This window comes from Ovis aries, chromosome 3, assembly GCF_016772045.2.
Source record: "Ovis aries strain OAR_USU_Benz2616 breed Rambouillet chromosome 3, ARS-UI_Ramb_v3.0, whole genome shotgun sequence".
Taxonomy (NCBI): Eukaryota; Metazoa; Chordata; class Mammalia; order Artiodactyla; family Bovidae; genus Ovis; species Ovis aries.
Genome location: NC_056056.1, coordinates 37,974,718 through 37,989,890, shown reverse-complemented (window position 1 = coordinate 37,989,890; position 15,173 = coordinate 37,974,718). Strand labels below are relative to the sequence as shown.

At 47.4% G+C, this 15,173-nt stretch overlaps 1 protein-coding gene across 1 annotated transcript in view; it reads left to right on the top strand.

The window, feature by feature from the left end:
* Positions 1 to 15,173, top strand: part of CAPN14 (calpain 14) — a 40,919-nt gene that overhangs the window by 24,331 nt on the left and 1,415 nt on the right. Inside the window, exons 11-20 of the mRNA XM_060413849.1 lie at positions 380 to 558; positions 2,917 to 3,122; positions 4,524 to 4,560; positions 5,292 to 5,348; positions 6,207 to 6,264; positions 8,860 to 8,924; positions 10,650 to 10,718; positions 11,914 to 11,992; positions 12,799 to 12,915; positions 13,294 to 13,349. Of these exons, the coding sequence (XP_060269832.1) occupies positions 380 to 558; positions 2,917 to 3,122; positions 4,524 to 4,560; positions 5,292 to 5,348; positions 6,207 to 6,264; positions 8,860 to 8,924; positions 10,650 to 10,718; positions 11,914 to 11,992; positions 12,799 to 12,915; positions 13,294 to 13,349 (923 nt within the window). The remainder of the gene's footprint in view (positions 1 to 379; positions 559 to 2,916; positions 3,123 to 4,523; positions 4,561 to 5,291; positions 5,349 to 6,206; positions 6,265 to 8,859; positions 8,925 to 10,649; positions 10,719 to 11,913; positions 11,993 to 12,798; positions 12,916 to 13,293; positions 13,350 to 15,173) is intronic.

Genomic DNA, 15,173 nt, shown 5'->3' with positions numbered 1-15,173 from the left:
GCATTGGAGAAGGAAATGGCAACCCACTCCAGTGTTCTTGCCTGGAGAATCCTAGGGACAGGGGAGCCTGGTGGGCTGCCGTCTATGGGGTTGCAGAGTCAGACACAATTGAAGTGACTTAGCAGCAGCAGCAGCAGCAGCAGCAGCAGCAGCAACAGCAGCAGCAGCAGCAACCTTTGGTCTGTGTGTCCACAAAAGAACCCGAGGTGGAGAAGGTGGGTGGGAGAGGGACAGAGCTATGGTGGGAGAGGCCCCAGCTCTGTCCAGATGGCCCTGAAGTGGGAATCCCAGGCAGGTGCCCTGGATCTGTGCCCCTCCCTGTGGTTTGGCGAGCAGGATACTAAGGAAACCTGTCTCACCTTGCTGTGTTTTGCCCCAGACACATTTTGGAAGAACCCGCAGTTCCTGCTGTCCATCTGGAGGCCCCAGGAGGGCAGGAGGTCCCGGTCGCTCTGCAGTGTGCTGGTGTCCCTGCTCCAGAAGCCCAGACACAGGCACCGCAACCGGAAGCCTCACCTCGCCATTGGCTTCTACCTCTTCAGGGTCAGTAGGCCTCTCGTGGGGTCTTATCCTTTCTTCCTGGTCCCTGTGCCCTTTACCATCTGTCTCTCTGTCTGCCCACCTCCTTTGTCCACCATGGGTACAAATCCTGTCTCTGTCCCTTGGGAATACGTGATCTAGAACAAGCCCCCTCCTTGCATTTGAACATCAGTTTCTCCATCTGTAAAATGGGGACAATGATAATTATGCAAAGGGTGGAGCAGAAGAAAATCCTTTGGCTAGTGCTTAGCACTGTACCTGGCACACAGCTGATACAGTTAATTCTGGTTCCCTTTGCCTCTTCCCAAGCCAAGCTTACCTTGCCTCACCCTTTTCCAGAATTTCTAATGATGGATTAAAATGTCACTGACTAGAACAGCAGGTCTTCTGGGAGGGGTAGTAGCCTCTGGGTAGAGCCTTCTTGTAAGTCAGCCTCTGCTAGAATTTGTGCTTGTGAAAGAGCTGGATTCAGCACCTCATGAGGCCTCTTTTTTTTTTTGTTTTTCAGATGAGCCAGGTGAGTTGCACACTGGCCCGCTGGCCCTGGTTGGGAGTGATGTCCCCCGTGGCCGGGGTCACTGTGACTGCAGGAGCCGTATGTAAGGAGCTCTGGAAAGGGCGGGCAATAATGCCAACTGCCTGTGTGTGCAAGTGCTGAACATCTGCTGTTCTTTTTTATCCAAGGACCCCCCTAAAGTCCCTATGCCTCCACAGAGAGGTCTGAGCCTGATGCAGAACCAATAAATTTTAGAATTTATTAAATCTCTACATAAATACCTAGGGCAAATATTTCAGACTGTCACAGCAGAGGAAGAATGATAAATCACAATCTTGCCTGAGTTATGAAGCCCATCATAAAATAGATCTGTAACAGGGGGGACAACAGGAGAGCATGCAACCCACCGCCTAGGAATCAGGGATGAAGGCTTGGGAAACCAAACAGAAAACGCAGGCAGAGGTCAAGGATAGCTCTGTGTTTCAGCTGCAGTGGCAGCTTAGAGGGATCAGTTAAGAAGGCCTGGGCTCTCCTGGCCTCTGAAGGGTGGCAGCTATTATTTTGTTTCGCAAAGAAAACAGGAGTGAAAAACTTAATTTTCTCAGATTAGACTGATTAGAGTAAAAGGATTTTTATAAAGAAACCATTTTGTGTTGGGTGTCTTAGTTCGGTTTGGGCTTTTTCTCCCCCCCCTCCCCTTCTTCTCTCCCAAGGGAATACTGTGTGCTCCCAAAGTTACCTATTAATTTAAAAAGAAAAATTTATTTATATCAAGCCTATTCCTAAATAGAATTTAGGTCAACCTAGAATAAAAAGTGTAAACAGAGCAAAACCATGAACCAGTTATAGAATTCAACTGGTGAGAAAAAAGTTATAAATGGACAAGGGAGAAGGAAGCAATTGATTCTACCAGGAACACTATACATAGGATAGCTACTACAATTGATTGTAAAAGTGAGTTCTGAGATTCCTGGAAACCAGGGCAAAGAGAGCAATGGACTGATTCTCTAGCTCTCATTGTCTCAATAAGAAAGCAAGCATGACCAGGAGATACATTTTGTTTCCCCAGCCCTGAGTGGAATCTAGGAAATGTCTTTATGTGGTAGGCAGTGTCTTTATCAGCAAATATATGCGTCCCCACGTGGACCACCCATCCCTCCATAGCCCTGCACGAGAGCCGGGGGAAGAGGAAGTGAGAGAGGCAAACAGGGCCAGAGGGGGACATAAAAGAGGGAGGGAGAGAGAGAAAAATTTATGTTGTAAAAACAAAACACAAACCAGACCTCTGATTGGGTCTTCTGGATTTTGGCCAGTCCTCTTTCCCTTTTATGAGGCTATTTTCCCTGAGATGGTATGGAATGGCCAGGTGACCAGTATGGAGGCTGGTGGTATGTGTGTACCTGTGACCATAATCAGGTCATAATCAACCTTGAAACTATAGCGCATACCTAGAGGCAGCATCAGGAAGGATCTAGAACATGGGCACTGGGGCCTAGCTGCCCTGAATTCCTGTTCTGGCAGAGACTCTTACCTGCTGGGTAACTCTGTGCAGATGACCTAACTTATCTGAGCCTCAGCCCCTCAACTGTAACGTGGACGTGTAGACATAGTGACCTTCCTCACCTCATTCTATGCATGATGTTTTAACATAAAGTTAAATCAAATGACCTATGTATTCAGCCTCATGTAAGGTTCCAGCAGAGGTGCCTACTCAGGACATGTCCTGGTGTTTTCTCTCCACTCCTCACCCCTCCACTGGGGGAGGTGGCATTTGGCAAATCAGAGGCCACTTTAGTCCTGGCTCCTGGACAAGGTGTCCAGGCCTGACCACAAGACATGGGTGATCACCTCATCTGTTGCCCTCTGTCCTCCATTTATAGAGCTTCGATGCCCAGAAGAAACTGCCCTCTGAGTTCTTCTGGAAAAATGCTTCCCTGAGTTGCCCTGCGACGTTTCTCACAGAGAAGGAAGTGAGCCAGGAGCTGTGGCTGGAGCCAGGGACGTACGTGATCGTGCCCTGCACATCTAAGGCCCGTCAGGAGTCTGAGTTCGTCCTCAGAGTCTTCTCCAGGAAGCACGTGTTTTAGTAAGGGCCAGGCCTCTCCTGGACATTGGGGTCCACTTGGGCCAAGGGAGGGAGAGTAAGGGGAAAATGGTGGAGGATGGGGTCTCTGTGACCACACAGAAGACAGACAGGGCAAGCCCGAGAGCAGGACAGCTCTCTGCATGGAGACACCTTCACTTTTTCCTCCCTACTCTCCTAACAAATGAACACTCTGCTAGAGAAAAAGCTAGAACAGGCCTGGGCCCTGCCCTCCAGGAGCTCAGTCTGGAAAGGATGTAGATATGTGAGCAGTTATTTATGGTACACTTTGTCTGGGGCAAGTGTTTATTTGCCCAGGGTGTTAGGAGGACATCAAGGAGGAGCATCTGAGCCAACTTCCCATGGTCCTAGGGGAAGCAGGGGTGGCTTCATGGAGGTGGTGATTCCTACAGGAGCACTGGGATTGTTCAGATGAGGGAGGCTGCCATCAACTATCAGGCTCAGACAATTCAATATACACACACCCCAGCCAAACTTATAACAGGCCTATCTTATGTTTAGTTCCAGACCACTGCAATAAGGCAAATACTTCATTAAAAAGAGTCACAGGGGTTTTTGGTTTTCCAGTGCATATAAAAATTATGTTTATACTGTATTATAGTATTGTGCAATAGCACTGTGTCAAAAAAAAACAAAACCCCAATGTGCATACCTTAAGTAAAAAATACTTGATTGCTTAAAAATGGCAACTATTGTCTGAGCATTTAAGGAGTTAGAATCGTTTTGCAATAATAACAACACGGACCACAGATCACCATAACAAATAAAACAATAATGAAAAGTTTGAAATATTGTGAGAATTACCAAAATGTGACAGAGAGACGCAGTGAGCAAATACTGTTGGAAAAATGGCTCTCATAGACTTACTTGACACAGGGTTGCCACCAACCTTTAATCTGTGAAAAATACAATCAAGCGAAGCACAGTGAAATGAGGTAGGCCTGTATTTTGCCAAGGATTGTTTTGGCATGACTGCCCTTCAGTCCTTAGGACCCAGTTCTTTTTCCTTCATGTTTTGGGCATAGGTAGTTTAACTTGGTCCTGGGTCTTACTGCCTTGTGAGACTTCTGAGTCTTAATGTGTGAGTAGAAGTAGTTAGATGAGGACGGGGCTGGGGGGGAAGGAAAGGGCACACGGGGTCGGGGTAGAGGACTCATCCTGAGCAAATGCAGGTGGTAAGAGCGCAGGGCAGGTGGAGAAGTACAGCCAAGTGCTGAGCTGTGCGCCAAACTGCACACTGCAAGGGCAGGTGGGGCATGAGGTGGAGCTGAGCAAGGCCCGCATGGTGCATTAGCTAAGAAGCTGGGAAGATGAGGGAGGGTATTGGCCAAAAGGCTCCCAGGCTATCCCCAAGAAGTAAGTCTGTCTTTTCTCCCCTCTCAGTGAAATTGGCAGCAATTCCAGTGTCATCTTCTCTAAGGTGAGTTTTCAGGTGGATTTGCATGTGACTGGATCTGTTCACAAAGCCGGGGGGGGGGGGGGGGGGGGGGGTAGGCTTCTCCCCTCACATTTAGGATTTGGGGGACGAGGTCGTAGGTCCTGCAGGCCCTACTCTATGGCGCACGTGTACGTGCTCAGTCGCTTCAGTTGTGTCCGACTCTTTGCGACCCTATGGACGCAGCCTCTGTCCATGGAATTCTCCAGACAGGAATACTGTAGCGGGTTGCCATTTCCTCCTCCAGGGGATCTTCCCAACCCAGGGATCGAACTGGAGTCTCCTTGTCTCCTGCACTGCAGGCAGATTCTTTACTGCTGAGCCACTGCGGAAGCCTCTATGGCACATACATTGTGTTATCTATCATGCCCCAAAAGTCCTCTGATTCTGCTGTTTTTGTACCAGGAGAACTGCCCTTCTGATCAGGTCCTTGGTCTTGAAGGCCCAGAGCCCTTGTGCATGAGTTACACATCCATGCTCTTATTTCTCTCTACCTGGTGTTTCTTCGCCTCTTTCATGGTTTGCTACTTCCCCCAAGCCACTGAGGGTTAGAGAAACAAGAGATGTATGTGAAGGCTATGGCAGAAAATTTAAAGCGGTGCTCAAGGTCAAGTTTGTAGATTTTAGAGGCCTGGAGGCCATGACTCATTAGTGTATGCATGAGAGTCCATTTGTCCAGGGACTGACCTTGTCCTTCTGTATGTCTGTTTCTATAGGAAATTGTAGACCAAAGTGAAGGGAAGGATGAATTCTTCACCAAACTCTTTGAAAAGGTAAGTTGACCAGGGGAGGTAGTGAGGAGCAGGGGACACTGCGGAGCCAAACCCAGTTAGGAACAGGGCAAGAAATCTGGGTCTGACATCTGAGAGATGTCATTAAAACTGCAAGAACATGAACTTCCTGCATTAGTAACACTCCTGATTTAATTCGCAAGTTGCCTGCCTTCCCATCTTTTCTCACTTTCACACTGGCATTTGCTTAGTATAGTCAGAGAGGCTACATCAAAATCTTCTGTGTATTGTTTTTAAGAATTTTCTTCCATGCCAGGCGTTTCTAAACATTTTCTGCTGCAGTCCTTTTATCAAATGGAATCTCATAGAGAATCCTAAGATATATAAAAATCCAGATACATATAAAGGTATCATATCCATTTTATAAGTTCAAATTTATGGTACTTACATTTCATTAACATGTTTTAAAGTCAAATGTCCATGTAAAGAGCAGCTTCTGATGAAGTCTAGAATGGAAATCTGGACTCTTGGCTAAGGATAGTTAAATAAGAATAAAATTGAAACTCAATTGCTAAACTTTTGCAGCATCTGTATAGAACCCAGTTTGAGAAACATCTCTATTAGTCTACCTCTGAAGAGTCCTGCCCTGGTGGGGCACTCTGAATTTGACACCCAGTTAACTGTTGTTGAAGTTCTTATGAAATTTTGGATTTAATTTTATGTCTAGTCATGTCCTTATGTGTAAGAAAACAGTGTCACTTATTCTGCCCAGAAATGGCAGATGTGCTGTGCTAAGCAGATGTGGGAGAGGCCTTTCCCAGTCCTGTTTATCTGTGGGTTCTACATCTAATGAGCCTTTAGGAATGATGATTTTCTCCTGACCCTCTGCTTCCACTTCAGTATCCAGAAATAAATGCGATCCAACTGCAGAATATCCTGAACCACATGCCCTGGTCAGGTGAGTATTTCAGTCATTCCTGTTGGACTCAGGGGACATGACTTTCCTGAACGCTAGGTCTGCTTCTCTTTCTCCTAGTGGGCCATGTGAATGCCCACTGGTCTCCCCAGCAGCTGTGTCCTACACCAGGGTGGGTCGTGTGGTCTGACAGAGGTAGAGGAATTTATGCAGCTTGGGAAAATAGCTCTTTTTCTTTTTTGCTTAGTTGGGTATGTAGAGATACATGGTAGAGAAAATAAAGATTTCTGCTAGTTTGCAAAGAATAGCTGAGTATTCCTTTTTTGGCTTAGAAAGTCCTTGTGGACGAATAGCACTCATTTCTTCAACTCAGCAAATAAATAATTAAGTATTGAGTAGCTTACCAGGGAGATCTCTGATGAGCTCATATTTAAATTGATTAACCTACAAAAATCTGATAGAAGGGAGCACGTCATATAGGAGAACTTTGATGTGGATGCCTTTGTGTGAAGACTGGCATAAATCATCAGGAAAGTTTAAAGCCCATCTAAAAGTATTTTATATGTAGATTTTGGATGAGAAGAACATAATTTCTCCAGGCAAGAGAATGAACCTCAAAATGAAAAAAGTAAACCAAACAATTGAAGGGTATTTGATTGCTTCTCTTTTATACGAAGCCAAGATTTCAAACCCTAACAAACTCAGAAATTGCATAATTTCCAGATGGTTTCTCAAAACCACACTCGAATATCATAAAACAGCCAGAAGGCAAGGCTCTAGAAATGATAGAATATAAGATGCGCCCCCTCCCTACCCCTCATCAAAAAAAAAAAAAAATTCTATGGAAATTATCTAAAAGAGATGGCTTCTGCACACTTAAATTTTTAAAAGAATGGATGGACACATTGCTTTCATTTATTCCTATGAGAGGATTTCTGGTGGACAGATCAAAGAGCTACTATAGATTTTGGCAAAATAGTTGGTAAAGTCTCTCATAGCAAGTGATGAAGTGGGGGTTGGAAAGTAGCAATATGATTCAAAATTTTAGCATCAATCCCAAGAGTTATATAAATATGAAACCAGAGGAATAATTCTATATTATGGATCAGAGTCTACATGTTTAGATACTTGGATGAATCTCTGTATTTTGCCCTTGGTCCCCCTACACGTCCTCAGCTTTTATCAATGGCTTGGAGGAAGACAAGACACGAAGACTTATCAGATCTGCAGATGGCACAGAGCTGGGAGGAATCATTAATAGACAACAGAATTGAAATTCAGAATGTTCACCACAAGCTGTGCCCAAGCCAAAAAGATGAAATGCAGTCAGGGTGATAATTAAAAACTGCCATTTTGTAATTTTTAAAAAATTGGTTGCGCAAGTTCATAACAGAAGAGACCTCATCTTTGTGGCAGTTTATTTGAAAGATATCTGGTTAATTTAGTTGACCTTGAGCTTAACATGTGCTAATAGTTTTAAGTTGCTGCTAAATAAGCTAATCGAAATTCAGGCAGTATTTAATGGAAGCTTTAGATATGTTTTTGAAATCGTGTTCCAAGAAATGTTAGAAACCAAAAGGTTTTAGTGAGTGTTCCACGAAATAAAAAGGGTTAGGTTCTGTAGTCAATTGTGCTTAGGAAATTAGGTTTTAGTGAGTGTTCTGTGAAATATAAGGGGTTATGTTCTACTGTCAACTGAACTTAGGTAATTCTGCGTTAAACAAAATTTCAATGTTGACTCCTCTATACCAATCACGTGCTAAGGTACATGATAATGGAAAAAGGCTTGTAGATACAAAATATTTCAAATGTATTTGAACTCAAAACCCTTTTTCTGCAAAACATCTCCCTTGGAACCTAATTTGGGAAATGCAGACTGAAAATGTTAGAAGTGATAGATCCACTGTACTCTGCTTAATCCAATTGTAGCTGCAGGCGTGTGTTCCAGTCTTGGTATCACATTTTAGGGAGATGCTGGCAAAGCATAGATCATGGAAGAGGGAGGTGAGGGTTTGGAAACCATGTCATCTGGGGAAGCGTTGGATAAATGTTTAGATATTTAGAATGGAGGGGAGAGGTCGAGGAGGGGGCAGATAGTTATTTATGCTTTTCTGGAGGTAAAACTAGGACTAGTGAGTGAATGAGAAAAGAGGTTCCTTTGGAATTAAATAAATTTCTCCTGACTTGGAGCTATGGATTCACTTGAAAAAGAGAGGTCCCATCACTGACGGGAGCACTGTCAAGATGTCTGAGGCTATCTCCCAGTTTGGGTGGGACCTTGAACAAGTTGCTCTTTCAGGCTGGGTAGTCTGTGACTAGCTGGCTACCTGCCTCTGCCATTCCCCCAGTTACAAAATGTCACCTTCTGCCACTTCACCAGGTGCAAAGGGCCATGTTCATCTGCCCCACTGTGTAAGCCAGAATGTTTTCTGCAGGGTTTTACTGTTTTCCTTGGGGGTAGGAATCACCCCCTGCGCCCCCACTCGCCAAGCCTTCTCTCTCTGTCTCCACTGCTGTAAGTCTCCCCACCCTCAACATAAATGATGCTCCTTGGAAGCTCCGAAGGGCCTAGACAGCACTGCCTCTCCCTGCAGTCCCAGGGCCACTCCCATGCAGACTCTTTCTGTTCCTTCACAGGTCTAGGAAGCAAACAGCCTCTCTTCAGCCTTGAGGCCTGTCAGGGTATCCTGGCCCTGCTGGATGTATCCTGCCAGGTTTGTGGGTAGATGCATTCTGCTGTTGGAGAGCTTTGCCCTGGAGCCAGACTGCCTGGCGTTGAAATCCAGCCCTAGCACTTAACTAGGGCTCTGAGGAGTGACAGAGTCCTCACGTGTAGCCTGGGGGTAGTGTTAAAGCCTATTCTGTAGGACTGGTATGCAAATAAGATGAAATGCTAAGTAAGGACAGAACTGTCACTGAGTCATTGAATAAGTGATCAATATCCTAGTGGCTCAGAAATAAAGAATCTGCCCGTAATGCAGGATGCCCAGGTTTGATCCCTGGGTCAGGAAGATCCCCTGGAGAGGGCATGGCAACACAATCTAGGATTCTTTCCTGGAGAATCCCATGGACAGAGGAGCCTGGCAGGCTATAGCCCATAGCGTCTCACAGAGTTGGACATGACTGAAATGACTTTGTTATTAATAACAATAAGTTTATTTCTGAAGAGTGAGGATGAGGCAGCTGCAGGGTGGTGGATAGTAACACTTCTCTGGGTGACAAGAAGCTTTTAAAGGAGCCTCAAGGTTCTGAGTTTTCCTTTTGCTGACGGGGCAGCAGCTGCCCCCATTTATAGATCAGGAAACCAGAGCTTGGAGTTCAGTGACCTGCCGAGAACTCAGTTTTCCTCATTCTCAACCCTGTGGTTTTTCTAGCAAATCTTCTGATTTTCTAAGTGGACAAGTTAAGCGAAAGTGAAGTCGCTCAGTCGAGTCTGACTCTTTGCGATCCCATGGACTGTAGCCTACCAGGCTCCTCTGTCCGTGGGATTCTCCAGGCAAGAGTACTGGAGTGGGTTGCCGTTTCCTTCTCCAGATCTTCCCAACACAGGGATCAAACCCAGGTCTCCCGCATTGCAGGCAGACGCTTTTCCATCTGAGCCACCAGGGAAGTGGACAAGTTAACTGGAGTTTAATTACCCACACTACAGACAGGCATATAGAATGGAGAGTGTGAAGAGGGTTGCAAATAGAATCTTGTTAGCAACTTTGCAGAGGCCAGGGGCGATGGGGGATGGTGGTCAGGTGTGCAGGCTTTGGGGCAGGTCCCAGCCTTGTCACCAGATGTATGGGCTTGGACGAGATCATACTTGCTGAGCTCTCATTTCATCATTCAGAGCAGGGGGCAGTTAGTACTTACCCCAGCTGCTGGGTGAAAATGAAGTTCCATAGGTCAAGTGTGTAGCTCAGCGCTAGGCCCACCGTAGGGCTCCAATAGAGCTGGTGTGTGGTGGTATTTCTGACCCAGTCTCTCTGAGGTGGGGGGACTTGGACATGGTCTACAGAGCCAACCATTCAGCTGTTAACTTGTCACAAAATGACTAAATATAAAAATCCTCATCCACCCTTGTGCCTGAATCCATCCATAAGTTAGTTTTAACAATAGTGATAAAATATTTACTATGTTTTATTTAAACTGTATCAAATCGGCCACATCAGAACACCCTGTTTCACTAAATGGAAACTCTTATCACCACCATCATTCCCACCTCTCCTCCTAGCATTGCTGTGTTCCAACTCATTCTGTCCTTTCCTAGCAAGGGCCAGGGAGCCCTGGGCTGGACAGACCAGTCAGGGGAGGCCAACTAGGGATGTCCAACATTGACTGTGGTGTCCCAAGTTGCCCGCGGCTCTGTGAAGGGCCCATCACTGCCTCCAGAGGTGGGCATGAAACTCCTGTGGTGGCTTTGACCTTAACCCTGCTCTCAGCTTAACGCATCCGGCACTGTGAGTATCCAGGAATTCAGGGACCTGTGGAAGCAGCTGATGTTCTACCAGGTGAGAACAAGTGTTTAGCCTGCCTCCCGCAGGACGGTGCAGAAAGGGCAATTCTGCAAAACTTGTACGAGACCTCTCCCTTTCAGCCCTCTCTACTGTTAAGTAGTTAGAATAGGAAACAAGAGTCCAGAATGGTGGTGGCTAAAGGACAATGACGGGAAAACCTGCGAAAATAGAACAAAGAAAGGTCTGAGGGCTGGAGTGAGGGCTTCAGGTAGAACAAACAGCACTCCTGGCCGGCCCGATTTACAGAGGGCAGGCCCGGGGCTGGGAGGGGGGCGGCGGGAGGAAAAGCATATAAAAGAGGAGCCAAAGGGTCGGGCCTCCCTCTCTCATCCCTTTGCGTCTTTGGGTCGGCATGCCCTCACACCTCAAGGATGTATTTTCCTGCTATTTTCTTAAATAAAATTGAGCTGTAACACGGAGCTATAACACTGATCTGTCTAAGAGCTATAACACAGTCTGTTCAAGACCTGAGAGCTATAACATGGTCTTTCCCAGACCCGAGAGCTATAGCACGGTCTGTCCGAGAGCTATGACATGCTGAGGGCTCTAATGTCCGTTGCTTCCAATTTTTGTTGAGATGAGACAGGACCGAGGAAAATACCCTTGCCTGACACTACCCAACCGCTCACTCAGTCTTCCCAAGTGTGCTTCTAGCGTTTCTTCCTTTCTCTTCCAAACCCAGGGAGCCTGTTGCAATAGTCTTCTGGATTTTGAAGGTGACATCCGATCATGTTGCCTCCTTCCTTCCTAACTAAAAGGAAGAGACTCCCCGTGGCCTTCAGATCAAGTTCACACCCCTTAGCATGGCATTTAGAGTCCTTCATAAATTGGCTCCCGCCTACTTTTCCAGTTGTTGCTCACCACCCTCCTCCTGTCTCCTGAGTCATCAGGTTGGAAGCCCTTCAAAATTTGGATGATTCGCTTAGATTAAGCCTGTTTACCTGTATCCTGACTCTCCATCCCTCATGACAGAAAGACTGCCCCCTCTTACAGCGTAAAGGACAACTGGGACAGGGGGTGGGATCCCAGCCAGGAGACCCCAGCCTGTTCTTGTCTGGGCAGCTAGGCCCGAAGATGGAGCCTCACGCCCACTAGCAGTCCTGCAGGCTTGGCACTGGGGTGCAAGGGGCTCTCAGAGGGTGCTTGGAGATGGCTGGCTTCCTCAGCCTTTGCTTTGTGTTCTTCCCAGGAGGTTTTCCACAAGCAAGACACTAACCAGTCAGGATCCCTGAATTGGGCCCAACTACGGGCTGCCATGAGGGAGGCAGGTAGGTACACAGCAGGCCCGGAGGGGGGCTGGGGGTGGGGCAGGGGTGGGGCTGGGGTGCATGACGTCCTGCTGGTGGTTTAGTCACAAAGTCGTGTCTGACTCTTGTGACCTCATGGACTGCAGCCTGCCAGGCTCCTCTGTCCATGGGATTTTCCAGATAAGCGTACTGGAGTAGGTTACCGTTTCCTTCCCCAGGGGATCTTCCTGACCCAGGAATCAAACCCGGGCCTACCTGCATTGCAGGCAGATTCTTTACCGACTGAACCACTAGGGAAGCCTAACAGTCATTCTAAAGAGCAGAGTTACTCCCTGAGGTTCAGAGGCCCAAAGATGCGGATCTGTGATTAACTAAAACACGGATTATCAGTATGTTCACAGCTAACATTTACTGAGGGCTGGCACACACCCACACTTTAGTCTTTGCCAACACCCTGTCATAATCCCCACTTTACAGAGGAAGAAATAGCAGCTCAGATAAGTTAAGTCACCTGGGGCTTACCTCCGGGACTCCCAGACTCCAAAACAGATTGTCTTGACCACTAAGCAGACGGCCTCCTGCCTGGAAGGCCAGTAACCCGCTTGATCAAGAAACCCTCCTGGTTGCCTAGGGGACAGGGACAGAGAATGGAGAGAAGATAAGATTAGTAAAATAAGTAATTAATTCACAATGAACCCTGTCAAAGAAGACCCCGGGCTATCAGAATTCAGGTCCCGGAGGTGGAGGGACAATTTAGGGGCGTCAGGTAGCAGGGGAGCTAGGTGTGAGGTCCCAGCACCCACGGCGGGAGCCTGTGTTCCATGCAGGAATCGTGCTCAGTGATGGCGTCTGCCAGCTGATGCTTATCCGCTATGGCGGCCCCGACCTCCAGATGAACTTCGTCAGCTTTGTCCACTTGATGCTGCGTGTGGAGAACATGGAGGGTGAGCTGGGGAAGGAGGGTGGACCCAGGCTTCCTCTGCTCTCCCCATGGATTGCCCACCCATCCCCAGTTCACGCAAAAAGAGGATTCTGCCAGTGCAGGGAACTCTGGGGAACGCTGGCTCTGTTTCTGTGAAACCTGGCTGCATCTCCCCAAACTCACGGATGCCTTGCCTGTTCCAGGACAGAGGTGTGGGTGGCTTGCTTAGAACAAGCGTGGCATGTGTGGTTGCACCAAGGCCAAACTTGGGTTCCTGGGTGAGGGGATGTATGGGAGGAGCTAGTCCCTTATGTTTCCAACACACACACACACACACACACACACACACACACACACACACACACACACCCCTGTGTTCCTTTCTGCTGCATTTTCACAGATGTCTTCCAAAACTTGACCCAAGACGGCAAAGGGATATACCTCCAGAAGCCAGAGGTAAGACCTTCTCCACGGGATTGAGTCTCATCATCTTAGGCAGTGGTGGCCAGTGCGGGTCCAGGGTCTTGTGAAGGAGAAAGGTGCTGGGGACCCTTCATTCTGCTGAGTTCAGGAGGCAGCACTACATTCATTCATTCAGGCATTGTTTTGATGGGGCACCTGCTGTGTGCCAGGGAAGGTACAAGGATTTGTTGAATGACGGAAGTGATACGCTGAGGGGAAAACAACAGTGTCTGACACTGATTATCTTCCCCGGCGACTCGGGTTGCATGGATTTACTGAGCACCTTCTATGGGCCAGATGTGGTGTTAGACGGTGTTTGCTGCATAGACATTGGAGTCTGGAGTTGAATCATCTGCCCTTTCTTTCTCAAACATTCTCTGGGACTTCCCTGGCAGGCCAGTGGTTAAGACTCTGTGCTTCCACTACAGGGGGCTCAGGTTCAATCCCTGGGCTGAAAACTAAGATACCACATGCAGGGTGGCCAAAAAAAAATAAAACACATTCTCTGTCTGAGCTGCTTAGGAAGGGACTGATAAAAGCTGGGGTTTCTCTCTTGACCCCAGATGTCCATTTTATGGAATAACCTTCTAAGATATAGAAGGTTCTCTGGTGGGCTTCCCTGGTGGCTCAGCTGGTAAAGAATCTGCCTGCAAGGTGGGAGATCTGGGTTTGATCTCTGGGTTGGGAAGATCCCCTGGAGAAGGGAAAGGTTACTCCCCACTCCAGTGTTCTGGCCTGGAGAGTTCCATGGACTGTATAGTCCATGGGGTCGCAAAGAGTTGAACACGATTGAGTGACTTTCACTTTCTAAGATATAGGGACCCACAGTGTGTCTACCCTCAATCACTCACATGTTTGAATGTGAAGGTGGGATGGTGCTAGAGAGGCAATGGTTTTAGAACTCCTGAGCCCATCCCCAAGCAAAGGTCCCCAAGACCACCTCCTGATCTCAAGCAGTCCATCCATAGCAGCAGACTCAGCACTGAGAGAGCAGGACGATGTCAGTGTGGCAATCGACACGGGATAGCCCACAGCTTGAGGAGGCTTCTAAAAAGCAATGTGCTATCACAACAAAAGAATGGACTGTTATAAGCCACAGCACCCCTTGTAACCATCTGTGGGCAAATCATGTTACACCTCTGGGCCTCAACTTCCCAATATGTGAGATGAGCTGGCTGAGCGAGGTGGTCTGTAAGAGTCTCTACAGCCCTGACCATCTCTGGTTCCTTAAGGAGATCCTCAAAGTCATTCAAGGAGGTTTGAAGGGAGTAGCAGCCAACTTGTTGGGATTTCACTCTGGGGTTTTCTCTGATCCCTTTGGCAACGTCACCATTATCACCTTCATCATCACCAGCATCAGCATCACCCTTTTAATGTAACTGGTCTGGGGTGTGGCCTCTCCAGAGATCCCCACTGTGTGAGTTAGAGGGACCATTCATTACGCACACATAAAGCTGTCAGACCAATGGGCTCATAAATGTAAACATGCAGAATATGCTCTAATGGATCTCTGCTGCCCAGTCGGTCCACACACCTGCGCACTGCTATCAAGAGCGTGCCAAATTGAATTCGTGGGGGAAAATTGCATTGCGAATTGAATATAGAATCAACCAGCATCTCTGGCTATCATCATTCACAGGCACCAGGAGAAGTCAAGGTTGATTATATTTCAGGTTGATTTATACTTACCACCAGATGGTATGGTCCCTCTGGCTAAGCCATCCATTAATGTCCTGTCTCCATGGCTTCCCAGGAGTGAGAGGGAGGAGGCCCCAAGTCCAGTCACCAGGTGACTGAGAGATGAAGCATCCTTAACTG